The 27,276-nt window shown below is 45.4% G+C and overlaps 2 protein-coding genes across 2 annotated transcripts in view; both read left to right on the plus strand.

Annotated features, from left to right (window-relative positions):
* The window catches only part of LOC121597072 (protein sickie-like), a 216,720-nt gene extending 209,446 nt beyond the window's left edge, over window positions 1–7,274 (plus strand). The window contains 6 exon segments of the mRNA XM_041922567.1: window positions 2,555–2,638; window positions 2,713–2,841; window positions 2,915–3,470; window positions 3,550–4,705; window positions 4,790–5,045; window positions 5,119–7,274. Of these exon segments, the coding sequence (XP_041778501.1) occupies window positions 2,555–2,638; window positions 2,713–2,841; window positions 2,915–3,470; window positions 3,550–4,705; window positions 4,790–5,045; window positions 5,119–5,718 (2,781 nt within the window). The 3' untranslated portion in view covers window positions 5,719–7,274.
* A 1,269-nt stretch (window positions 7,275–8,543) lies between these two features.
* LOC121597069 lies at window positions 8,544–26,820 on the plus strand. Its single transcript, XM_041922562.1, has 3 exons — window positions 8,544–8,728; window positions 9,954–10,083; window positions 25,276–26,820. Exons 1-3 carry the CDS (start codon window positions 8,646–8,648, stop codon window positions 25,603–25,605), a joined length of 543 nt encoding a protein of 180 aa, XP_041778496.1. The 5' UTR covers window positions 8,544–8,645; the 3' UTR covers window positions 25,606–26,820.
* Window positions 26,821–27,276: the final 456 nt, after the last annotated feature.

Genomic DNA, 27,276 nt, shown 5'->3' on the forward strand with positions numbered 1-27,276 from the left:
TAGGGAGAAGAGCAGGGAGTGTATGCGATTTTTGCCGGTATTTTGTGTGTGCCCTTAGGTGTCGCGGTACCGTTTGACTGGTGAAATATGTTCCCATGAATGAGAGATGGTTGGTTGGTTGGCTGGCCTGGTGTGCCCCTCGAGGGATAAAGTTATTAATTTTCGTATGGTGGCATTCGCTGGCTTGTTACACGAGGAAGCGATGGTGGTGAAACTATATGATAAACAACCTCCCTCAAGCGCTCTCCATCACTAGGTATCCTCTCAAATGGACAAATGATTCGGTAGCAGCTTTGAAACGGAGGAGCACAGAATGAGCAGAACTGAAGTGTACATTCTAGGCAAAGTTTCTATTAAGCGCTTGGGAGTGCTTCTAGCCATCACGCTACAGTTGCAACTGGACGCGATCATGTTGCCAAATATTGAATTAAACAGTGCCTAATGCCTCGGTGCAATGAGTGTTGCTTTTGCGATGTAGCAACTCGTTGCGATTAGGAAGGATTTAGATAAGCACATATACACACTGACCTGCTTTTGAACCCGGTATAGTAGACCCCTTTTAGTCTGATGTGTTTTTGGGACACGATTCAACAAAACATGAAAAGAGCAACGCCTATGCTATCTCAACCGAGGAGAAGCGCCTACAGAAGTTGATAAGAGCAGGTGTTGCTTCGGGCGAGAGATCGTAGATTGTCGTTAGCTGTCTGTTTGCAGGAAATGGGAGGTAAAAAACGGAGCTTTGGACACACACCTTTTGTACCCCACGATAAATAGAAACATGAAGCAACAAACCAATTTCGGCATGGGGAAGATGCAATAAACTAAATCCTATTTGTCTGCGCTCCGATTACACCGCTTCCGGCTTAGTTTGGTGAGTGCATTGCTTAAACCACGAACTCCACACGAGAAGTTCTCACGGCGACGCCTTATCCATTGAGGAGTTGTTGGAGTTCCTCTTCCCCCATCAAGGCAACAGTTTCAACCGAATTTATATCATTATTATGGGACTGGTGGTCTACAAGATGAGCGCCACGAGCACGAAACGAACCTTCTCCTTCTCCATCTAGCTTTAAATTGAAACAACAACATCCTATTAAGATGATGGTGTGTGATATCTCTCGCCCTCGGTGTTTGTGGTGGGTCTGCCCAGTGCTCTGTCCACACCCTGTAAACTCTCCTCTCCCAAAAATTGAATGCTGTTCCCAAAAATAATGCGTTAATCCCACTACACAACACCACTTGTCCAAGTACACACTGTGCTAGTAAATAATCTTCCCCCTTTTCGGGGCTTCAAGATGCTTTTGTTTCCCCTTTCCTTGCCTGTGGTGCATTGCGGAAGAGGTTGGAGCTGGTTGATGGGGATGATGGAGAGCTGGTGGAGAAGGGATGTTGTTAAAGGGTCACATTTTACACATTTGTTGCTGGCGATGATGATGATGATGATGATGCTCTCCGTCACTTGATGTCTTCTATTCATATGGAAATTCAATTGTAGCGGTTTGAGCGTCCAACTCGTGTGTGTTGTGTTGGCGATGGGAAAAGACCAACCAACCAGCAACCTCTCCTTGGCCCACACCTCAGTATCACAGCACAAGTGCCGGGGGATGTCTTTCTTCGTTGCCGACTTGGATAAAATATTCAATCTCACAGCAAAACCAGAAGAATACGTTCTAATGGACCTCTGGTCCACTGTGGGAGAAGAGAGCAGAAGGTCCACCGATCCAGCATATCATACATCTGTCACCATCAATAAATGCGTGGTTGCGCTCTCGGGGGACGGTGGTTGTGGTCTTGGTGGGCCATTGGACCAACGAATCCAATCATGGGCCCAGCAGCGCGATCGTTTCTCTCTCACACCCCATCAATACTAATTGAGAGTAATGTTTTTTTTTTTTTATGGCAAGGCGCAAGAATCCGTCCAATTCTGGGGGTTGCCTCTGGAGGTCGTAAGCAATTTCGTGCCGACAGCTCGGTGAAGTGAGCACTCGGACACATTTCAATTCGTTGTGTGATATGGGCCGTTGTGTGTGTGCGATGATTTTAATGATCATGGATACGATGGGCATGTGTCCCCAGGAGGAGGGCATCTACGATGTTTTGTGCTTACTGTATACTCTTTTGATGCTTGCTGCTTTGTTCCATCTTGTCTATCAGCGTCGTTTGAACGTCTTACGTCGGAAATCAATTGGCTATTCCACAATTCAAAAGGTTACTTAGTAGGAAAAGATCATGTAATTTATCTTTTAATTGATCGGAGGATGTCAGCTATCGATCGTTTGATGCAACTTTCACCCTTCAACGAGACGGAAGTGGCCACCAAAACAGTTCCCTCTTGTAGTCGTTGGATGCAACAGGCCGACAGGTCCACCGCGCATTGCTCTTTCTTCATCCTACAGCACTACGACAAAGGAGGAACTCATAATGTGATCGTTTCTGGAGGTTACAAAGCACCCCTGAGGCCATGATGATGAACCCTTTTTTAAAGCTACAAAAAATATCGAATCAATACCCTGGCTGACACTAATTGACGTTTCTTCCCCTTTTCGCACCGCAGGCTCACGTGGTGGCTGCGTTCGAGCAGAGTCTCTCCAACATGACCCACAGACTGCAGTCGCTGACGGCGACGACGGAGAAAAAGGTTCGTATCTTAACAGCAGTTGTGTGTATTATGTGTGCATTAATTGAGTTTCTTCGCTTTCGCTCCAAAAACAGGATAGCGAAATATTGGACATGCGGCAAACGATAGAGCTGCTGCGGAAGCAATCGATCCAGGCCGGTTTAACTACCGCCCATATGCAGAGTATGGGCGTACAAGTTAATGGGCAGGTCAACGGATCGGCGGTAAGTGTTCTAAATGCAATCCAAGCTTACATTTCAAACAAAAACTAATACACGATTTGCCTGCTCATTGTAGATCGCAGCTGAGCAGACGAAAACGACGACCACGATCGGTGGCGGTGGCAGCGGTGCGACAAACGGTGGACAAACGGCCACCGGTGGAGCATCGTCCGCGGCGCCGGCCGGTGCGGAAATGCAACGGCACCATAGCTCCGACTCTATGTGCTCGTTGAATTCGGTCAGTTCCGGCTGCTCCGCCCAGGACAAGAGCAAGCAGAAGAAGAAGGGCTGGCTCCGCAGCTCCTTTACCAAAGCCTTTTCGCGCAATGCCAAAATCTCCAAAACCAATCGCCACGTGACGGCGGGTGGCAGCAATGGCGGTGGGTCGGCGGCGACGGCAGCAGCAGCTGGTACAGTGCCGGACGGTGCAGCAGGCAACCATCATCATCATCACCATCACCACCATCACCATCATGGGTCGGTGCTGGAGAATGGCACAACGACGACGACCACCACGACGAGCGCGCTGGGGCTGAAGCAGGCCGGCATTCCACCGCCACCGGGCGCAGGGCTGCCGCCACCGTCACCAACCAAAGGCAGTCCGCACAAAACGATGACCGTCATTGACAATGGTGAGTGAAGAAGATTCCCTTTTGTATTAAAAATGTTGTACTAATTTAGTGTTTTTCTTTGTCCCCTCCAAACAAACAGCCAAACCCGTCGATGCGATCGTCGAGCTGAACGGTAACCCCGTGGTGGAAGATCTCAAGAAGCAGCTGCGCGAGAAGGATCTCGTCCTCACCGACATCCGGCTCGAAGCGCTCAGCTCCGCCTCCCAGCTCGAAAGCCTCAAGGACACGGTGATGAAGATGCGCCAGGAGATGATGAACCTGAAGCAGAACAACGAGCGGCTCCAGCGGCTCGTCACGACCCGTTCGCTCGCCGGCAGCGAAGTATCGCTCGGCCCCGTCAGCCCGAGCGGTTCGATCGGTGAGCCGCGCCGCTACAGCCTGGCGGCCGACAACGGTATCGGCCGGGCACCGCTCGAGCTGCCCCAGAACCTGGACGAAACGGAGGAGGACAATATTCCGCCGGCACCGGCGCCAGAACCACCGCCAGCACCGCTCAGCCCGGCCATCATCGCGGAACTGTCGCCCACGATCGAGCGGGCCGCGATGGTGAACGAAATATTGACCACGCCCGCCGAAGATGTGGCCGATCCGGTCGATGGGAAGAAGATTTCGATCGCGGTGTATCTCGGCCAGCCCGAGTCGTTCCCGAAGTACGCGGAGGAGATGAACGAATGTGATAACTACTACCACTCATCGCCGGACGATGAGGAGAAGGGCGAGGCCGGTGAGAAGGGTGGCCATCCGCGGGGTGGCTCGTTTTCGCTCGGCAGCGGCGTCGAGACGAACGAGTTCGTGATCGCGTACACGTACATCTCGGGCAAGACGACCTGGCAGAATCTGGACTACATTGTGCGGAAGACGTTTAAGGACTATCTGTCGCGCATCGATCCGGGCACGAATCTGGGGCTGAATACGGACTCGATCACGTCGTACCATCTGGGGGAGGCAAAGCGTGGACCGGAGATGGGTTTCCCCGAGCTGCTGCCGTGCGGGTACATTATCGGGAACGTGAAGACGCTGTACATTTGCTTGCAGGGCGTCGGCAGCTTGGCGTTTGATAGTTTGATTTTGCGGAACATCGTGCATCGGTACATTTCGCTGCTGACTGAGCATCGGCGGTTGATACTGTGCGGACCGAGCGGGACTGGAAAGTCTTATTTGGCGCGCAAGTTGGCCGAGTTTCTGGTGGCGAGGGCTGGGCGGGATAATCCGATCGAAGCGATCGCTACGTTCAAGTAAGTGGAGTTGTTCATTGAGAATATTAATATTTCTAGTTACTTATACTAAATGCTCTCTGCGTTACTTGTCTTATTAAACAGTGTCGACCACAAATCTTCGAAGGAGCTGCAGCAATACCTTGGACACATCGCGGAGCAGGCCTCAATGTCCAACGGTGCGGCCGAGGAGCTGCCGGCAGTGATCATCCTGGACAATCTGCACCATGCGTCCGCCCTGGGGGATGTGTTCTCCTGTCTACTCAGTGCCACTGCTGCCAAGCTGCCGTGCATTATCGGCACAATGTCGCAAGCCACTTGCAACACGACCAACCTCCAGCTGCACCACAACTTCCGATGGGTTAGTAAATGCACTCTAAACTTTTCTTAAAAACGGTTTTTTTTAATCTTTTTACACAATTCTCCTCCTACAGGTCCTGACGGCGAACCACATGGAACCGGTGAAAGGTTTCCTGGGGCGTTTCCTGCGCCGCAAGCTCTTCTCGGTCGAGCTGCAGAACCAGCAGCAGCAGCCCCAGCTGGAAAAGGTGCTCAAATGGTTGCCCACCGTCTGGCAGCACATTAACAGCTTCCTCGAGACGCACAGTTCGAGCGATGTAACGATCGGCCCGCGGCTCTTCCTCTCCTGCCCGATGAATCTGCCCGACTCGCAGGTATGGTTCACGGACGTGTGGAACTACCATCTGGCGCCGTACCTGATGGATGCGGTCCGGGAAGGTGTACAGCTGTACGGGCGGCGCGGCGGCGCTTGGGTCGATCCGTGCACGTACATACGCGAGACGTACCCGTGGCCGGTCGGACCGACGACGGTGCCGCAGCTGCGCCAAATTACGGCCGACGATGTCGGGCTGGAGGCGAGCGCACCGGGCAATGCGGAAAATCAGGACCCGCTGCTGAACATGCTGATGCGGCTGCAGGAGGCAGCAAACTACAATGGGAATGCCGAGCAGGATTCGGACTGTGCCAGCCTGGACTCGAACATGACGCACGACAGCTCGGCCGGTGCGGAGTAGGAGCGGTTGGGACCAGCATTGCATGATCACACCACTAGTTAGAAGAACACCAAGGAGAAAGAGAGAAAAGGAGAATTCGATTTCGAGTTCAAAACCCCACGAAACCGATTACAAAGTTGCATTTGGGCATTCCTTCTGAACCGAGACTCACTGCGGGACTGCATGTTTGTACTCTCCCAATGTACCCAAACGCACAGTTGGTGGGTGGAAAAGGCGTGAAAAAGGCTATTAATTAATTTCACTTCGCTGGCCACACACCGGTTTGCAATCGGTAATGCTAATGAAAAGGCCCGGCCAGTGCAAGAGAGAATGTTGTGTCATCATTGCCGTTTCGTGTCATTATGAAGGCTCATTAACGCAAGTGAAACCATTAAATTAATTAACAATGTAGCCAGGGGTATGAGGCGGAGAAGAGTGTGGTGGTTGATGAAAAATCAGGACCAAAAAACAAACTCCAGAACACCGAAAACAGCTCGAGAGAGAAGAGAGCAGAAGGAAGAGAGAAAGCGAAGGGTGTAAGGGTACATGGAAAATGAGCGTGGTGGTAAATTGCAATTTTGTGATATCAATTTCACACACACGCGCGCGCGTGGACGATTGGGGTTGGGGTTAAGGTGGTCATGCATGCAAAAGTGCCAGGTAGAGAGAAAGAGAGAAAAAGGAGTCACTTATTTCGTGAATCATGTCATAGGCAAAAAAGAAAAAGCGAAAAACACCGATGTGTACAGCGCACCCTAGTGGCGGGGATGGAAAGCAACCTGTGCGAGCGTGTAATGCGTGTTGCATACAAAGCAGGCGCAATTGCTGTAATTGAACTGTTTTAAAAAAAACGGGTGGTGAAACCGATCGCGTTTGATTTCGCGATCGGATCGAAGTGGGAAAAAGGGAAACTTTTTTTGATTGATTGTAACCGGCCACCTACTTTTTGATAAGCGCTGTGTGGAGCCGCGTGACTGAACTTTTGTGTGTAATAGTTAAACGAAATTTATTGGAAACAAAAAATACTGCCTCCCATTAGCGAAAACGGATTTGGGGCGTTTCAGGGCCCAACAGAAACAGCCATACACACACCAACCAAATTGCGTTCAACGGAAACAATAATTAAATTGTGAGACAAACTTTTCAAAATACGACGATGAGAACAGATAGAGAGAGAGAGAGATAGAGTGTGTGTGGTTAGGCATACATTTAATGTTGTACAGTCAGTATGTCGTGTCGCGTGGATGTAACCGTAAAGTAAGCTTAAGCATGATAAGGAAAACCATACACACAGACACATCACATTACTGTAGCACGTTTCCCCCCAAACCACCAAAATCCCCCAAATAATTAACCTCTCGGTTTGTTTGGTGCCACGTTTTTGTGCACTTGTTGTGAGGCACACGCCCGTAGACTTTTGGAATGTGCTTTAGAGGCAAAGGAATTCCCTAATAGGGGGAAAAAAGGCAAGCTAAGCGAAAAGGGGGTATTAGGTGTATGTGTTTCCGTTTGTAAATAGCACTATCACAACCAGCAAAGTGTATTCTTTAACGTTAATCCCATTTTTACATTAAAAATACCCACGCGCAGCGCAAAAAAAAGCACACCGCGGCTACTCACGACGGAGTAGAGTGGCAAGCAGTATATCATACGAAAGGGGTAACCTACATTACCTATCTACTATAAAACATAATATATACATAATATCATAATCAATTGCGCTCGTGCTGGCGTGTGGCACGTTTCATCTCTAGCTAGCTGTATGAAATTTAGTCCCTACAAAAAAGCTCCTCTCCTCCTAAGGAGCCGTTGTGTGCAAAGCGTAACACCGAAACGTGCTAACACATTGATACACATATACAAATCCTCTCCTTCCCTGGATTCACCCTTAATACCCACTCCTTTCCTGCGTGTGTATTCTCTCGTTAATGCTAAAGCTCGTTCGATTGTTTGTCGCTTTTAAAGCTTTAATGTAAAAAAATGCGTTTCTCCACTACCACCAATAAGTATCCCCTTTCAATACTTACGACGGGAACAGCACAGTATGGGGTGGAGCTTTACAAACACACACACACACGCACTCGGTTACTTTGCGCGCTCCATGTTTTGTACAATAAGTGTAGCATAATTCTTAACTGTGGAGTTTCCCGTTTTGCTCGTTTTTGCTCGCCGGCTTGCAATGAGTTTTTTTTTTGTTTGTTTTCGTGCGACGAAAGTGTTTTGTGTCGTAGCTGTAATTACTGCTTCTTCTTCTTCTTCATCTTCTTATCTGACTGGGTTCATCCGTCGGATTCGTTTTGCCACCTATGTCGTACTCCCAAGCAACACTACTCATCAAATGCGGATAATCATTCAACCAAGCTAAAAACACAAAGCAAAACAAACAACCAAACGATATTACACTCATAAAACTCGTGATAACAAAATAATGACATTGCAACTGAAAGTAAAAGTAACAGTTCTTGCTCTGAAACAATGATTCAAAGCAGTGGAAACTGACAACTGCTGGTGTACTACGTGTATGTAACACCCCTTTCAGAAAAAAAGGCCGCAAAGGAAGCAAACCAGTACCAACATACGCAACAATTAACTTTACTATGCTAAAAGAAAGCAACAGAACCACATAACATTAAAAAAAAGTAAACAAAAAACAGATAATCTTCCCCCATAAAATGAAATCAAACAGAGTGATAAGAAGCACAGAAAAAGCTGGTACGAGATATGGATGAAATACAAAAAAAAAACTGCAAGAGATCGAAGTGAGAAGTTGGAAAAGAGAAGAGAATGACAAAACTCAAACGAAAAATGGTGAAAAACGAACAGCGGGAAAGCACACAATCACACACAGCTATTAAATTATTAAAGAAAAGAATACAAAAAAATACAAAAGAAGCAAACAAGTGTCCACTAAAGTGAATGAGGAAACGATAATATCACACAAAGAAGCAATGATGGAGATGGCGCTTCTATCAACCTTTAACTTCTACTCCTTCAACGTGCTGCTCGTGCTGTCCTCCAACAAGCAAAAAAGGTAAGCTTTTGCCCCATTTTCATTCTATTATCTAATAAAAAAAGGGAAAAGGTTTTAAGCCGAAACAGTCGGTACTAATAATCTCTTCATAATATGTCCTTTTTTTGTTGGTGTTGGGAAAGCCGTAGTCTGCTTCCTGCTGCTATCCATCTAAAGGACGTCAGTAGATAAACACATCATCAGGATATAACAAAGGAAAAAAGGTTCCCGTTCCTTTCTGTTTCTCTGGGGTTTGTTAAATTTGGCAACAAATGCAAATCAATCCTTGGTGAGGGTTTGCTGGTGGGAGGGAAGAGAAAAGACTCCATCTTCATACATCCTTTCCTCAATCAAAAAAGATCGAAGATTGTATCGATGACTCCTGACTCAGCCAGTCCAATGTGTGTTCCCCCTCCCCCCCTCCCCCCTTTTTTTTGGACGACAAAAAAGCAGACAAAAATCGCCCAAATGTTTCACTTCGTTTGTATAATACGCTTGCGTATGGGTGGCACGTACTCCACTCCACCCTTAACCACAGCATTATACGAGGATGGTAGCCAGCCAGCCAGTGTGATTCCCCTAACACACAGCCCGTCTGTGGATTAAAAAGGGACGGTTGGGCAAGGGGAGAGAAAAAACGTATCCAATCCTTTTGCGGTACAACAAAAACCCTCACATCTCTTTCTTATTTAGGCGAATGTGTGTGTATCCGTTTGTGGGTTAAAAATGACCAATCTACTGCCCCCCCCCCCCCCCCTCCGTTCCAAATGGGAAGCAAACCAAATAGTTGTCCGATTGTCAATGCCGTTATTAGAATTAATGAACTAACCTTCGGCAGCAGACTCCGGGTCTAGGGAAAAAGGAGCTTTTTTGCCACTAGATTTTGGTAGTCTAGGCGCTGGTGGTGGAATGGTGGACATGTCTATTTCTTCATGCCGATTCTTGATTGAGTGGCGCCTCAATCCGATTGCTGGCTTTCCTTTTCCCCCGTTCATGTGAACCGCACCTTCTTCCGTCAAAACCACAACCACCACCCACCCAACGGAACGCAAGAAAGCTCTGCATACCAATCAGTTTATCGATTATTCTGCCCTCTGCAACGGATTTAAGCCACAAAAACCACCAAACGAGTCCGACCAGGCCGTGCGGATCCTTGGCTGTGTAACAGCTTCTTTGTTTTGTGTCGCCCTTTTTTTGTTGGTTTGTTACTATATTTATTTGTCGTTTTTCTTGGCCCGCCCTCCAGATGGTCTGTGCCGTTCGGCGGACGACTGTCGATCCTCATCAATCGCAGTCAGTCGCCCTCAGAAGACCTCACTCCCCCGAGTCGGGCACCGGAAACGATGACACCAACGTCACAGTCACCCCAGAGCGAGGTAACATTTTCTGTGTTCTAAATATAATTAAATTGTAATTAAATTTTAATGGATTGGTAATTATTTCAATTATTTCGTCGTAAACCCAGCGCTCGTCGCTGAGCTCTGCGTGTGGTGGTGGAGCGTTGGCTGTGTTTTTATCTGTCCTGCCCAGGACGGCGGGGGGGGGGGCAAAATCGAGCTGTTGCTCGACGACGGAAGGACTTGGCCGCCGGCTACGGCCAACCACTAGCGAAGCAGTTCCGGTTGGCAAAAGGAATGTGGCCTAGATTGCAAGCCCTTTTCGTCTTGTCGATTCGTAGAGCACGCCAGAGCTCACTCTGCGGCAAGAAAATTCATTTCCAAAAGCAGATGAAATCGACTGCGGCGGGAATTTAATTCGTTTCACCTAATGGAATATTCTTCTACGCCCGGCGAACGCTCACTGTGTGCGGTGTTGGATGGAGAGGATGCGCCTGGTGAATTCACCAGGAAACGTACAAGGAGCACCGACACCATTGTGTGGTTACATGTTCGGGGGGAGGGAGGGATGTTAACACCACCACCTCGCCAGCTGAAAGTAGGAAGAAACCGCACCGAAAAATACCATTTTCCCCGCAGCCAGCGCTTTTCGGAATCGCTCGATTATAATATTCATTCAAATTTAAACTCGAATGCAAATCGAGTTGCTGATTAAATATTAATAAAAAGTCAAGGGCGGGAGGCAACTTTTGCGGTGGGTAAAGAAGGTCCTCCAAAAAAGCCCGCTCTTCTATACTGCTCCCATACCTGCCAGAGTGTGTCCCACTTTTAGGGAAAGATTCTCCCTTGGGGGGGAAAGACTTGAAGGTGAGGCAAAGTGGTGGAAGTTTATAATTTATATTGCAAACTTTCATCGTGGCCATAACAATTATGACAGTTAGTTTTACACATGGGTGCCCGTCATGGGTTCAAACCCCAAATAGACCGTGCCGCCATACGTAGGACTGACTATCCTGCTATGGGGGGAAATCAATAAGTCACTGAAAGCCAACCCCACAAGTGTGTTGGCAGGCCTTGACCGGCATCGGTTGTTGAGCCAAACAAGAAGAAGAAGAAGTTTTACACAACATCTCCCGGTTGGCGCGGCGACAATATTATGGGAGGAGTGGGTGGGAGATGAAGTATTCTGCATGGTTCCTGGAGTGGGACGCTTTGGGAAGAGTGGTCTACTGGGGGGGAAAGAATTTATATTGAAAGAAGGAAGTGTGTGTGCAGTTCTACTTTAATTCCGGGCTTTTCTACCTGTTTAAACCAGTTCAGTTGAGTTGATATTAGGAAATCTTCGTTCTTTTCAGTGCGTTGAGTCGGTTGGGGCGGTTGTAACGATATTGTATCCTCTCTTAATATATTAATACAAAACAAAATCCTCCTCTCGAAGCCTGAAATGCGTCAAAGCGACCAACTCATTTAACAACATTTAATGAGATTTAACTCATTCACTCTTTCGAGGTATAGCTCACTCGCAGTGAGCTACCTGAGCTGAATCGTATTCGAGTTATAAAACTCTTCGTTGGTAGTAAAATCATTTGCCAAATTCATTCAGATCGCTCAGGCTTTTATTCTTACCCATGGTCTTCCTTTACCTTTTCGTCCTTCTGCTCATTTTTTCCTTTTTCTTGTTCTTCTTTTTCTACTACTACTATTACTACTACTACCAGTTTTCTTTTCTTTTCTTTATTTTCTTCTTTTTGTATTTTTACACTTCTTCTTCCTCTTTTACGGCTACTTCTTCTTTTTATTCTCCTTTTCCTTTTTGACCTTCTCCTCATATCTTCCATTTTCTGTTTTTCTTTTATACTACTACTACTGCTACTACTATTACTTATACTACTACTACCAGTACTACTACTACTACTACTACTACTACCACTACTTCTACTTCTACTTCTACTTCTACTTCTACTTCTACTTCTACTTCTACTTCTACTTCTACTTCTACTTCTACTTCTACTTCTACTTCTACTTCTACTTCTACTTCTACTTCTACTTCTACTTCTACTTCTACTTCTACTTCTACTTCTACTTCTACTTCTACTTCTACTTCTACTTCTACTTCTACTTCTACTTCTACTACTACTACTACTTCTACTACTGCTACTACCACCACTACTACTACGTCTACTACTACTACCACTTTTCTCTTTCATTTTTATTTCTTTTCTTCTTCTTCTTATACTTTTTCTTTTACTTCTTTTTCGTCTTCTTTTTCTGTTTCTTCTTCTTTTTTACTTCTTCATCTTCTTTTTTCTTCTTCTACTTCTTATTCTTCCACTTCTACTTATACTTATACTTCTTCTTCTTATTCTTCTTATTCTACTTCTTCTTCGTTTTAGGCTTCCCTCTTTAAAAGACTGCCCTTTTCCAGTCTCGATTACATCCTATCTCAGAGCCAAACTGAGCTCGCTCTCGAAATAGACAACGAGCTCGATGAGCTCTTTTACACCTCTGCTCCGAACGGGTCACTCAGGTGAACTTCTTCTTGGTGAGGTCCAAGTCTAACAACCTCATCAAGTGTCCCAATCCCTCACCTTAGCTCTTGGGTTATTCTCATTCTCCAAACACACTGCTACACAAACGATAGTGTATAACATACTGTGGGATTTGAAGGCAAATTGGTTCGATTTCGGGACAGCTTCGGGTGCGCGACATCTTCTTCCGCCACCACCTCTACCCCCCCCCCCCCCCGCCCCTTTGGGTAGTACAAAATAGTGTGATTAAATATTTATTATTTAACAAACAAACAATCAATCCAGTTAGATCTCTCTTACTCTCTCTCTCTCTCTCTCTCTCTCTCTCTCTCTCTCTCTCTCTCTCGTGTCTGTGTTGCATGTGCCTGGGGTTGCATGTTTGTTGTTGGGTTTATGTTGGGCACCGCCATCCAATGGTGCAGAGTAAAGGTTGTTAAATTCATTCTCACTTTTTTGTGGCTCGTTTTTAGATGTCCCGTGCATGGCGCACTGGCCGGGACCGATCGTTGCCATCGCTTTTACAGCATTTGTTTGCGCGCCGACGGGCGCTTTGACCGGGCGATGTGTTGGTTGGGTTGCAGCTTCCATCATGGCATGGACAGGAAAATTGACCGGCTGGGTCATTTTTTTTTTTCGTTGGGGAGAGGGGTGTACGAGTGAATTAATGAACGCAGCACTCCGAACTGCCCGAAACTGCCGGCTGCTTTTGGGGCTGCCGGGGACCGTGTGTGCACAAAAGACGGGTGTGAGGGGAGACCTAGAGGAATGAACAGTCATCGCGACGCGGGCAATGTGCAACAGCGCGCCGTTCAAATAGCGGCTAAAGGCGTCAGTGGTGGGCACGTGTCACAGGGGGGGGGGGGATTGGTAGTTGGCACTTGGACAACTACAACAAAAAAGCCCCAAAATCTGTACATATGAAACTGAAAACCAGTAAATGGGGATGGGGACAGAGAGAGAGAGAGAGAGAGAGAGAGAGAGAGAGAGAGAGAAAGCCGTGAAACAGGAGGATGTTTTGTCTGGTGTTGTTAGCTTTTCATTTTCGAACGCGGTGGTAGTGCGGGATGCAGAATTAGACCCCCTTTTCCCATCCTCCCCCAACTGACCTGCCCATCCGTCGTGGACATCAAACGTCATCTCACCCCCCCCCCCCTTCCCAAACTTCGGGTTCGTGGAGGGTGTGGGTGACGGTTTATAGTACCGCTTTGGGATTTGTTTTAATTTCGGCGTGTACGGGCACACCACGACGCGACCGTATGTGCGTGCGTCTGTCTGTATGTTTATTGAATGAATGTACAAATAGTGGCGGCACTGTGGCACTCTCGGCTTCTACTATTTACTGCCATAACTCCACCTCCGTCTCTTCTCTCTACCCCCCTTCTTTTCGGCAGCAGTCGTGCGCTATAAACCCGTCAAACGCATGTCGGATTGGATTTTGGGAGTGCTGCTCAGAGGCGTGTGCGCGCTCTACCAAGGGCCATAAAAAGTACACAAATATGCTAAAAATGGAAAGGGAGAAAGAGAGAGAGAAAGCTGCATCGGAAGGCTTTTGGGTAGCTTTTAGTGCAATAATAAAACATATATATATATATATATAATACACACTTGCTGGTCTGTTAGGCCACATTCTCTCCTGAAGTAGTGATTAGAGGTAGCGGATAAGAAATCCGAAGTGAAGTGTTCGTTTTTGGTTTCGAAAACTTAACAATCTTTTTTAACAAAAATCGGAAAGACGCATGTAAGCGATAAAACTGAAAGTGAAAGAATATGTACAGCGCGTTCGGGATAATTTTGACAGTCACCTACGGAGAAAGAAAACTTATGGCAAAATAAATCATTGGGGAAATTTTGTTTTTGTTTTAGAAATAGTAGCTTACCATGTAATTTATTTATTTTATTCAAAATATCCGCCCTCGGCTTCTATTTCTATCTCGGCCTCCACCCGTCTCCGGAACCGGGAACAAGCCCTGGCGACAGTTTCGCGGGGTAGGGCCGCTAAAACGGACCTGATTTTCGCCATCAGCTCCACCTTGGTGTTGCTGGAGGTTCTGTTGGTGTCTCGTTCCACCGCGCCCCACACGAAATAATCCATTGGATTAATATCCGGGGAGCTGGGAGGCCACACATTCGGCGCGGTGAAGGCGTTGAAATTGGCCGCCAACCACTTTATCGTTTTGGAGGCTGTATGGCACGGAGCGGAATCCTGCTGGAACACGTAAACGGTCTGCCGTTGGCCACTCTCGTGATCCAAGGCTTCAAATGGTCATTCAGGGCCATTTTCATCGTGGATGGTGCCACCCGCATCTCACGTGGCAACGGCCGAATTCCGATCCCCGGATTTTCAATCACGCGCACCTGGAGGTCAGCCAGGAAAGCGTCGGTCCGCACGCAATCCCGCCGCTGAGGCTGTGGTTTTCGTGCTGCCACCGCTTCGTCGTCGTCGCTGTTTTCTTCCCAGCTCACTCCGGAGCGCCTTCACCGTGTTCAGCGAACACTGCACGCATGATGCATGTTGTTGCGGTTGTCGCGTCCGGCGCGGATCATCATGATGCATGTGATCCGCTTCCACAAGAGTACATTGGCATTTTTTTATCATCACGGGATGTTTTCGCTGCTTGTTCCGTACACTTTTAGCTGTCGAATGACGTATTGCTTGTTTTCCTATGCCTACTCGATCAAGAGTTATAAACAAAAATGTAACTGTCAAAATTATCCCGAACGCCCTGTACATATTCAGGAAATCTCGATAAGCGAGAAATTTAGTACAAATCCAAGGGAAATTATTTTTTGTTGGGGCTACAGGATTGCCCAATGGCGTTTGGTTGTTTCACACAAATTTTTGAACTCATCCCATATTTTTTCCAATAAATCGTAGGTACGATCCAATAATCTGTAGGATACGTTGAATAAATCGTGAGACAAATCCAAACATTTACGAGAACCAATAAATCGTGGGAAACCCTGTATCTTGAAGCTTTTTGTTTATTGTTGATACTGGAGTATTAAATACGGAATGCTGTCCCAGAGAACACTCATTTCCAGATAATTAGGAAAGGCAATTTCAATAAAATTTTGAAAATCTTTTTAGTGCTCTTTTAACAAAGTGACACTATATTTGTTTTTATGTAAGGGTTATGCAGTTTCATACATCAAACGATAGAAAATGCCATGCTTCAAGCGATAACTTACTGTAGAACTAGCGATAACTAGTTTACTGTAGAAATCAATTGTATCTTTGTGTAGTTTCCTCAATTTTCCCCATTTTCCCAAATATTAGCGTGAATTTGTGTCCAGAATAACAACAAAAGCTCATTGTGAGTATTTTATTCGATGGGAAATGATGTAAAACGCCATAAAGTGCGACTTTATTAGTCAACCTGGTGTTGGAGATAATATAACAAGTAGACCAACATGGAATGTTCAATGCTCCCGCAACCTCTAATCGCACCTCAAGAGCGTGTGTGTCAGTCTAAATCAAAAAATTGCATGACGACAACAAGCAACGCAAACAGGCTTCCCGTCCCTTCGTGCCGGATGCCCTTCGTGCTGCTACATCCTGGGTGGTTGATGTGAAAAGGAAAGTTATTTTTCACACATCCACATGACCGTGTGCATATGTGTGTGTGTGTGTGTGTGTGTGCAGATATAGTTATGCGTCCTCTTGTTTTTTCGCCCCCCCCCCCCACGCTTTCTGTTGAGTAAAGCTTCACGCGGGATGTATGTGAAAAATATTCACATTTTACCACACGCGAGTTCAAAACACATCAAACTCTGTTTGTAGGGCCTCTCATCGAATGGGAGGAGGGGGCACAAAAAAGGGCCCCTAGCACAAGCTTTAGAGGCATTCCGCATTCTGGACGGGAGAAAAAACGCACACAAATTTTCGTACTATAAAACACACGACTGCGTTCCCTTTGATGCGACGAGAATTGGCTGAAATCCGGTCGAGTAACGATAGGCGCACCAAATGCTTCTCTTTTTTTAATGAACAGCTCAACGTTAACCTCGTACCGAGCAGTTGTTTTTCGTTTGTTTTTTTTTTCGAATGCACCCCTACGATTCTCCATTTTTTGCGTCCCTAAATTCAGGCTGCAGGGAGGGAGTCCTTGAAGAAGGGGGGGCAATACACGTGGACGATGTTTTGATGAATACCATTTACTCATGCGAAGCCCCGAACACGGATCGGATTGTTGTAAATTAATTGAAGCTTGCTTCAAAGCTAAGTCCCTTCCCTTGGCCTACGCCAATATGCGTTGACATACCACAGTTGGGAGAGAGTGTAAGCGTGGTGGTTTGATTGAATTTGGCCTCTGCTGCCTTTACACACGGCCCAGCTCTGTGGTTTGTCGATGGCTTATCCTGCTGCCTGGCAGTGAGTAGTTGAGCGAGAATGAAGCATTTGCAGGCTAAGCTGTTTAGTTGCGAAAATCCCTTATGATGGAAGGAATATTAAAACGGGATTTGCACACGTGCGACAAACCGGAGACAACACTGAGCAGCTCAAAATGGGTAAAATTGATTCCCCGGAAGTGCATACAGGCAATGAAGTGCATAGTTGGAACAGTGACAATGTGTTACAATGATCTTAGTTGATTCCGGGATGTCAAGGTAACATCTAAAGGTAACTAATGCCCATCATCTAAAGCCGTTTTGGATCAACAATTGAAGTCGAGCGCATAGTTCATCCAGTACTAGAAATGGGGCCATATGCTGTTGTCCAGGCATGGAGTTTTGGGCATTTAAACCCATTTATGGGTGAATTATGAATGTGTCGTCTGAAACTGTTTTAGCCATACTTTGGTCACTAAATATGGGATGAATGTATATTTCGAGCTGAGGCCGTTGTGTGTCAATCACCATTGTGAGTATGCTACTAATTGCACAAATAAAATGTACTGTGGCTATCCATGTGGGATTTGAACGAAACAATGACTCGGACTTGATTGTCTGGTATCATTTTGAATGACGAGACTGGGATTCAGTAAGGATATCTTATACTCTATATGACTCGTCTATGTTTTAATTTCCTCATTGCCCTCTGTTTGATCCAACCTTCTGGCGTAATGCGTGTTCTTTGGACCGTATCTTCAATCTCTTGTATCGCTTCAACTGCTACAAAAACAACAGAAAAGTATCATGAGTATAGCTTCATAGAGGCACTGCACAGAATTGGCTATTCGGGATTGAGATAGGTTGTATGAACAACGTCCTCTTACACAGACTGCAGGTTGCAGTTATGTTGATACCTCACGTGATACCTATGAGTGGTTTAATGTACTTAACAGATGTCAGCGAAATATGCTTACTTTAAATCGTTTTAGATATTAGGTACATTGTTCCACACTAGAGGAATATGTTTGGATTGACAATTGTTGGCGGCGCTCTGGCACCAATCCAATCCGAAACAAACTCATAAAGCTATCAGGACGATGCACTGTCATACACCAAACAAGACAAACATATATCGTGTCGACCATGTCACTTTGATTCTGTCTGTGATGTTCAATACCAATAAATATTCAGAATCTACGTAGGCGGGATGTACAGATAGGTGAACGCACTTTTGAAGACGTCCCAGAATCCACCTATCTTGGGTCAAAGGTCAGCAACGATAACAGCATGGAAGATGAGTTGCGCGCAAGGATGCTGGCTGCCAACCGGTCATTCTACAGCCTGAAAAATCAGTTCACCTCAAAGAACCTACCGCGACGGACGAAGCTGGGACTATTATAGTACGTATATAGTTCCTGTACTCACATACGCCTCTGAGACATGGACACTGTCTAAATCAGACGACACCCTCTAAGCCGCGTTCGAGAGGAAGATGCTCAGAAGGATACTTGGCTCCTCCGTATGTGTGGAAGGACAATGGAGGAGCCGCTATAATGACGAGCTATACGAGATTTACGGCGGCCTCACTGTCGTACAGCGTATCAAGCTCGCCAGGCTCCGGTGGGCTGGCCATGTTGTACGCATGGAAACGGACGACTCAGCCCATAAAGTCTTTTACGGCCGTCCACAAGGACAGAGGAGGCATGGTAGGCCCAAATTGAGGTGGCAAGATGGCGTGAAGGCGTCCGCCATTAAGGCCGGGATAACGGACAGGCAGACGAAGGCGCAAGACCGTGAGCGGTTTCGGACACTCCTGAGGCAAGCCAAGACCGCAAAGCGGTTGTAGCGCCGGATAAGTAAGTAAGTAAGTGATGTTCGATACCCGCCTGTGCTGTTCGTACTTTTACTGTCAAACGCTGCAAAGCTAAAGTAGGTAAAATCAATTCCGGGCATTGTCATGTTTGGTCAAGTAGTTGTAGTAGTTAACAATAATGTTTTATAATTAATGGAATTCACAATCAGTTATAACATTAACTATACAGGGCGTTTCCGTGGTACAGTCGTCAACTCGGACGACTCAATAACACGCCCGTAATGGGTTCAAGCCCGGAATGGACCATCTCCCCGTAGTAAGGACTGACTATCCGGCTACGTGGTATTGAATAAAGTCTTGAAAGCCTGTATAGGCCGGCATGTCCGCGCAGGACGTTTACGCCAAATATAAGAAGTTTATAGTTATGCAGGTTTGAAACGTACGAAAAAATAGTACGTGTACATAATGCATCATGTGTATGCACTGTATTTGTTTTGGCATGGACGTTTGTTTACATTTTCATCATAAATTTAGAACGATTTTTTTTTTACTATTATTGATGTGAATTAATACTCAAATTATTTGTTGAATCTTCTCCCCAGTAGCTGATTATGTTTTAAAACTATGAAAATGCTTGATTTTGAAGATGAAAAAATAGCGCGTTTTGCAGTGCCATCATGCCCGGTCTATAAGACATCGAACAGATCTTGTTCGAATGGTGTTAGAGCGCCGCCTTAGCTTGCCTCATGGCAGGATGCTGATGAAGGCCTGATATATTCTTTCAAACATAGTAAGTTCAACTTATTCTTGTGTATGCTTTGCTTGAAAAGTCCAAACAAACTATTGACACTGTACATTGAAATACCTTACTAAAATTGAATTAAAATTAAATACACTACAATGCAACACGTTTTCAATTAATCACTAAAATTTCTAAATGATGTTAAATGAACAAATAAAGTGACTTCATTGCCCGTTACACGAAGCAATAGCGATTATATTAGCTAAACAGCACAAGAGAAAAAACATCAAAAGATTAATTTACTGCACCCTTCCCGCACACATTTGACGTTGACTTGTTGTAGAACACGACCACAGCGCAAAACCGCCACAACAACAACACCAGCAGTGTGTACTTTGCGCGTTGGGCTGTGCTTGGGACGGACTCTTATCACGCTCGTTCTCATCATCCGCAAACTGGGCAAGAAAAGATGAAAGGCAACGGAGTGCTGATGTCGATGTGCTTTCCCACACCGGCCACACGGCCCGGACTTCGGCAAACGGTCGGTTGAGAACCGGTCCGATTTGGGCCGAACTGATTTGGCCGCTGTCCATCGATCGCGTGATCGCGCAAGACGCCAACGCGCTCTCGTGTCGTGGTCGTGGCGGGCAATGGAAAAGCGGCGGTCCGCTGTTGGGTCCGTTCGCGCGATGGAAAACCGCGCGCCACGGCCATAATGGTGTGAAAGTTGCCCTTTCGCACCTTGCGTGCGCCTGCCATTCGCGGTGCCGCGGTGATGAATCGCGTGCAAACGCGCCTGACTTCCCGTTCGTCGAGCGCTGTGCCAGCCTGCCATTCTGCCATTAAAAATGCGACGGCGAGGCGGGGTGGTAATAAAATACGATAAGAAAGTAGATGAAAAAAAGCGGCTACGGGGAAAAGTAGAATAAACAACGATCCTTACGAATGTTTCTTCCCGCTTGCTGAAAGTTCCTATCCCTAATTCCTTCACTTTGCTGTCCAAATATTCATTTTACGTCCACGTGTCCAATACGAGTCCGTTACGCAATACGCATTCAGCCTTTTTTTGCGCTTATTTCACGCCAAATCATACGCCAAGGGCCAGCCGTGTACCGTGGGTGACTGTGTAGCGGTATCGTGTGCCGTGTCATGCCGTACCGTAGGTCGCATAATCCCATCCATCCATCCATCGTTCGCCTCGCTCGCGTCTGAGTGTAGACCGAGAAGCTTTTGATCGATTCGATTCGATTAAAATGCGTTCCAAAGCGCTCCAGGGTGGAGATGGAAGGTGAAACGCGGGAGAGACGAATCAGCTTCAAAGAGTCCCTTTCCTCCTCCTGTTCTTCTCCTGTACGCAGTCTCCTGTTGGCAGCTGGCAGGAACATTATCCGCTGGTGGGAAGGAGTCCAATTTATGCTGACTTCAAGAAAATGTTGAAACAAAGTTGAGGAGTCAGAGAGAGCCAGAGCGAGAGAGAGAGAGAGAGAGAGAGAGAGAGAGAGAGAGGAATGTTAAATAAAGCAAACATACAACATCGTTTTCGAACTTTGAACCGATCGATTGCGGACGGGAGTGAATGAAAGATTCATTGGGCGATTTGGCCGGATTGTGTCCACGCGCGCGCTCGGCCTTCTCCGGACAGCCGACACACCAGCCTATCGACCCAGTTTTTTGCTTCTTTCGTCCTCACCACTCGCCTGTCCAGTTTTCGAAAGGCTCGATTTTGATGTGCAAAACTTTTAATGGCCAATGAGCATTAAACGCTGCGGCTCGTGTCGGTGTACTCGCACTTCAAAAATCAATCGTCGTTTGGATTTCGTACATTTTTTTCCGTTTATTCGTACCCGCGGGCGGACCGAAAATGGAAAACTGATGGTGGAAACGAAAAGCTTGTTTTAACGAGAAATCGACGGTACGGATGGGAATTTTCTGCTGTGCGTACCAAGACTGCGAGGTGACTAGGAAAATGAAGAAGTAGAGCCGGCGGATTACATCGAAATTGGAACAAATGATGCCTTTCCGGCCGCACGGCTAGGCGCATAAATTTCCCCTCCTGAAGGCATTTTTTTTCTTCTTTGTGTGGCTCTCTACTACGGATTAGTTCTATTTTTAAAACCCCCGTGACACATGTGTCCTCTGGCTGCTTGCGCCAAGAGGCATAAACCTCTAATTAATATTTTTCCTCCCCAAAACTCTGGGAGTATTTATTTTCGGTTGCATATTTGCTTCCGCGCTCCATTTCGAACGACTTCGATATATTATTGAGGAAAAAGTGATGGGAAATTGCATTCCAAACTTCGTACGAGTGTTCTAATTTTATTATCACGCACTCACAAACACACACACACACACACCTTTTCCCGTTTGAGTAGGGGAGTTTTTCGTTTTGAAAAGTTGTTAATTAGTTAGGAATTTTCCTACGGTTCACGGTTTGCGCCTTCCTCTCCTGCACACCGTGGACCTACCGCGCACACGCGTGCTTGATTTATGCACACGCGTGACTTCCTTTCCCTTTTGTGTGCAGCTGATCAGCAGCCAACACCTAAGGAGAGGGTTGGAGGTTGCAAGGGGGTTTGGGGTCTCCCGCAGCAAGACCACCAAATTCTGGGACCAAATTCTTTTGTGGTAAATTTCTGGACAGTCCTCGACGGTAATACGTATGCATTTTTCTAAACAAGCACTTAAAGATGGAATGTTTGGGCTAATGTTCGGAGTCTCTAACAGGAAGAGAGACATTGAGGGTGTTGGTTTTATGGAATGGTTTTGGAGTCAGATGGACGTTCTTATTCCACTCAGTAATGTTCATTATGGAAGAGAATTTCAGCATTTTCTTAGTCGTATTCAAAGCGACGTTTATGATGTAAGGCACAGTTATTAAAAATACATTTGTACCTGAGAAAGAAGCTAAAATGGAAACAAACACTGGGTATAGGGATCGGAATCCAAGGTAAGAACGGGTCCCCCCGGGCATAGAGATAATGGTAAAAACAGTGAAGGCTTCAGATTAGATAATACCCCAAACTAAAATACTGCTAGGAACTGAGCTATGCTCATCGGGGATTGGTTCTCTATCATGAAAGTTTCATGACCAATGGTTGGAGCTTAACATTTTAAGATAATGGATGGCATCATGAGCAGGAAGACCGTTTGGGTGGACAATAATCACAGAATATGGTCTACTCCTGTGTTAGGCGGTTAATGTGTTGCAAAGACATTACCGAAGAGACTCCAATATCCGCAATGCTCTACATTGTACAGGATGGCCACGCAGTAGTAGATATAACTACTCGAGTTCCTTGACACTGCGTCTCTAAGACATAAGTAAATGTTGAAATACTGTCTTGTTTACTATTTTTTCGAAATGAATGCATCCCGGTTTCCTGTTCAACTCTCAAAAAACAATTGCAATGGATTGATATAGAAGTATGGTAGCACGATCTCGGTTGCTGCTGAAAACGGACACTGGTCACAGTATTATTTTTCCGAACAAAAAATCTATTATTGGGCCCCTTTTCCTTTTAAGATCGTAGGCCAAAAATTCAGCTGTTTGCATTGTATAGCAGTTTTCGAGCAGCTCTCGAAACATGCATTTACATGTATTTCAAGCAGGTACATGTATTTAGAAGGCTGATTTGTTTCTGATTTTAAGAGTATTTTGTGTATTCTGTTGGAACTTCTTGTTCGTAAGAAAGGAGAATGTAGACTAAATTTATTCTGTGTCGTAGCCTTACAAGTGTACCAAAGCCTACTTTACTATTGCAGGACTTCTGAGGTTGCTATTAACTACAACATATTCGTCAAACTACCAGAAAGCCTGTTTGAGCAAAAGTTTTCACCCGTCCTGTCAAAAAGTGATGTTAGAATTAGGTTATAAAAACATGTTAGTCTGGAAATAGACGAACCGAGATCGTCGCGGTACCGCGAAATTCGCGCCTTGTTTATAACAGTTGTAGAACAGTTGAGCTGTCAAATCTTCCGCACCTCCAATCGCGCCTGCTGTTTCGCAGAGATACCCAACATCGGTATTGCTGAGATTTTCGCGGTAGCGCGAACCGATTATTTTTACTTTTTCTGGTAGATTTTTGTGAAAACTCATGTCGAGAAACGAGTTTTGTATTTTATTTTGCATAAACTAAGTGAAATAAATAATTTGATTCGCAAATTGATTAAAAAAAATCATGTTAGCATATTCAATCGTCCCCAGACCTCGGATGGTTAAATACACGAACCGCGATTATCTCGCCTATTTGTCAGATTTTATAACAGAATTGACAGCTCAAATCATACGCGATTTTCGCGATTCCGCGGCGATCTCGATTCGTCTATTTCCAGCCTTATGAGACCACCTGCTTTACATACACTTTGATTCTAGATTCCGCCATCTGATCTCTTTAATGCACCTTGGAATAAGCCTTGTTTTGTCTCTTTTTCGAGCAAGTACTCGAATATATTTCTAACTTTGAGGCTGTAATAATCTAGGATGAAAATCGTAGGCTACTTTTGTATGTGGTTTTGTATGGAGTGTTGACATGATTTCAGCCTCCAACTGTCAAACTCCCTATAAAAAACTGACTAAAATCGTGAAGGGCCCCATTCATGGGATCACTTTGAACAAGCAAAATGGTCGTATTTCTGTAGCATGTCTTCGTGACATAATACGAGTCGTTAAAATTACAGTCATACGATGCATCAAAGTACATCACCTGAGATAGCTTGGGAAGCTATTTGAACGACGTGTTCAAAGGTCATTTGAAACCATTAAAACCCTTAAAGTATGCTCAAATACTTTTTTAGAAAAGCTACGTTTTTGCCTTCAACAGCATTCAGCTCCATTCCATAGGGCTATGATCGTTCTGGAATAATGAAAGGATAATTTGCCTTATTTCATTAGCTCATATGAAAGGCCTGTAGCTTCTCCGGATTTGAAGTCATTAGAGTCCTTCAGTATTTGTTGATATATGCTAGGAAAGTTCGACGACGTTAAGCATTGGAGTTAGGTTGAATTCAAGAATTGTTTGATGATGATTTGAGATAAAATTCCGTTTTAAGTTGTGTTTGTGGCTTGCAATAACTGAGGTCAACAATGTAGTTTTACTGCTTACAGATGATGCCAGCCTGTACCTTCAATTTCTGTTTAATATCAATAATTTCAGCCACAATATTATATTTTTGATATGATTTTTGCAGCCAATTTGCTATTTTTGTCTTGCACAACAATGTCTGATAACTCCACTAAAAAAGATAATTCGTGTACTAAATCGGTACAATTTATTGTAAGAGCTATCCCAATAGAAAACCCGCATGTCTCTGAACGCTCATACCTACGGGGAACAGCCTGCACAATATCTGGAACTTTAGAGAGCTCCTAAATTGAATCGAAAAAATACAATATGAACCAAGACCTTAGAAATGTACATGTAACATTTAATTTAAATCCAAATCCAGACTATTCGCCTAAGCATCTGAAATCAAAAGAACAAATCCACATCACCAGAATGGATCATGAAAGTAAGTCGGACAAATATGATTCACCGTTCCATACCGATTCCGAATTAATGTATGCCAACCACCGGGCTATGCAGCTTTGTTATTGTGTCATACACTCAACTAAAACCGACCCTTCTTGCCAACCTTCGGTCCCTCCAGAGCCACCAAACCACTCAAAACGTTCGATCGATTAATTCATTTACCCGCCCGAATGACGCCGCGCCCGCCCGCGAAATCCGGTTCATTCGTCATCCGGGCGAACAAAACCCGGCCAGTTCAATCACGCTGTCTGATTTTCTTTCCTAATGCGTAACATTTTCATTTTGCAGAGAGCGCCAATGAATCAACTGAATGTTGCTGAAGTGCCCACCCGAGTGCAGCCCCGAAACAAGGGGGAGAAGGAATGCCGCCCAAATACTTTATTGCACACGATTCGCGTTTGGCCGCTGTGTGTGTGTGTGTCTGAGCTTGCAGCCCCACCCCCTCTCCACACACCGGCGAGCGGGGCAGCTCGGGAACTGGAACTGGTCAGCGTTTGGACATCCCTGTGGAGGACTTGGAGCAGCCGCGAGCCACGGAGCGAAACCTACGCGGGCGTGCAAAAACGGGGCCAAGCTGGGGCCAAGGCGGTGGGGGGAGAGGTGGATATGGTGCGGTAACGCCTATGACACACATTTTCCGTGGCCGTGTTTCCGGCCCGGCACGACAAGACACGCGCGCGCCCGTTCATTTTGCAGATCTGCGATCAATTTGTCCAGTGAGTTATGAGTCATACCGCGACAGTGCGCTTGCCCTCCGGGAGCGTGCCTGGGCGGATTTCTAAACCCGAAGGAAGCGAACGGACATTGAACAACGAACCAACGTTGAAATGTTGTGTCCCAATGCCGCTCCAGCCAGCCAGCTGAAGTGGAAGTGGAGGAATGTTAATTGATAATTCACGTTGCATTAACGCCGCTGTTTGACATCTTTAGCACTTCATTTACGGAGGGCAGCGAAGCCCTGTTTAGGAGAGCCAGCCCAGTGTGACAGTGCGGTACACAGTGGAGGGGTGGATTAGGTTTTTAGATAGGAAGCGATTGTGTGTGTGTGTGTGGGGAGCAAGATGGGAGAACTTAAATGGGTGTAAAAATAACACTAAATGCGACACGAGCCGTGGGTGCTGCTGCTGCTGCTGCTGCCGCGCAGACAAGTACAGAAATGTTTTGCTGGGAATTTATTGCATTTGAATGTTGATTTGCTGCTCAAACGGAATTTGTTGAGGTAAGATTTCACTGTACTATACTGTGGCAATGAGGTTTCTTGTTGATTTGTGCTAACAAAGTTGTTATTTATGCCTTTGGGAATTGTTCCCCTTTGTGGCCGCTAGAGGGTACTTTACCAGAAGTAATCGTTTTACTTCTAAACAGATGAGATGTTTCAAGTTTCAAGTTCAAGCGCGAAAAACAAACCAAAATCGAAATCGGAGTGACCTTCAAAAATTTGGAGTTTTGCTTGGGCATTCGTGATAGAATACTAAAGCTGATAGAAATATACCGTCAATGCATCAATCAAAATTAACACACAAAAATTCGAGATGAGGAATTGGTTAAAATTATGAGAAATAGAAATATTTGAATAATTTTTTTTACAGAAAATGATACTAAAGCAAGATGAAACGGTATTCACAATTTCACACAATTTCACACAATTTCGGCAGATTTGCTGTCACCCAATAGTTCGGCAGGTTTCATTATTAAAAGAACCAGAGCACTATCACAATGAAAGTGTGGTTTTTATGAAAGATTCTATGCCTGCAGCAGTTATTCTAGCCCGCTTGGAATTTTAAAAACGCGAAAAACAAGTTAGTTTTTTCTTTAAATGCTGCCGAAAAAAGGTACACGGTAAATGTTCATTTTTGACAGATCAATGCTGTAGGCTCCTGCCGAAACTTGAAACAATAACACATTTTTGATTTGGCTGAATATTCATTTATAACTTGATCAGAACACTACAACGCGTATGTCGACACATAAACTCACATTTTTTGTATCAAATTTCACCAATATCACTTTAAAGAATCCAATAACATGAGAGAAAAATAATAATTTGTAAGCCAGTCGGAGCCGTACTCTACCACCGTCAGGCAATCTCATTTCTCCAATGCCTAATTTGTTTGTAACTCAAATCTAAATGACTGTAAAAATTGCAACCAAAATGTCCAAAATGGGTAATAATAATTAATAATTTAAGTACTTCTCAACACCAATCTTAGAAAAGTGAGAGTGTAAAACTGTTTTAATCATTTTTGTCTACCTATTGGCATTAATTAAAACATTTACCGACCCGTATAC

The sequence above is a fragment of the Anopheles merus genome, chromosome 3R (assembly GCF_017562075.2).
Source record: "Anopheles merus strain MAF chromosome 3R, AmerM5.1, whole genome shotgun sequence".
Taxonomy (NCBI): Eukaryota; Metazoa; Arthropoda; class Insecta; order Diptera; family Culicidae; genus Anopheles; species Anopheles merus.

Excerpts from the sequence above, each read along its gene's own strand:
- LOC121597069 (XM_041922562.1), top strand. The coding sequence starts at position 8,646 with ATGATGGAGATGGCGCTTCTATCAACCTTTAACTTCTACTCCTTCAAC. Across the intron at positions 8,729-9,953 it reads TCCTCCAACAAGCAAAAAAG|ATGGTCTGTGCCGTTCGGCG; the intron begins GTAAGCTTTTGC and ends CCCGCCCTCCAG. Across the intron at positions 10,084-25,275 it reads CACAGTCACCCCAGAGCGAG|AGAGCGCCAATGAATCAACT; the intron begins GTAACATTTTCT and ends TTCATTTTGCAG.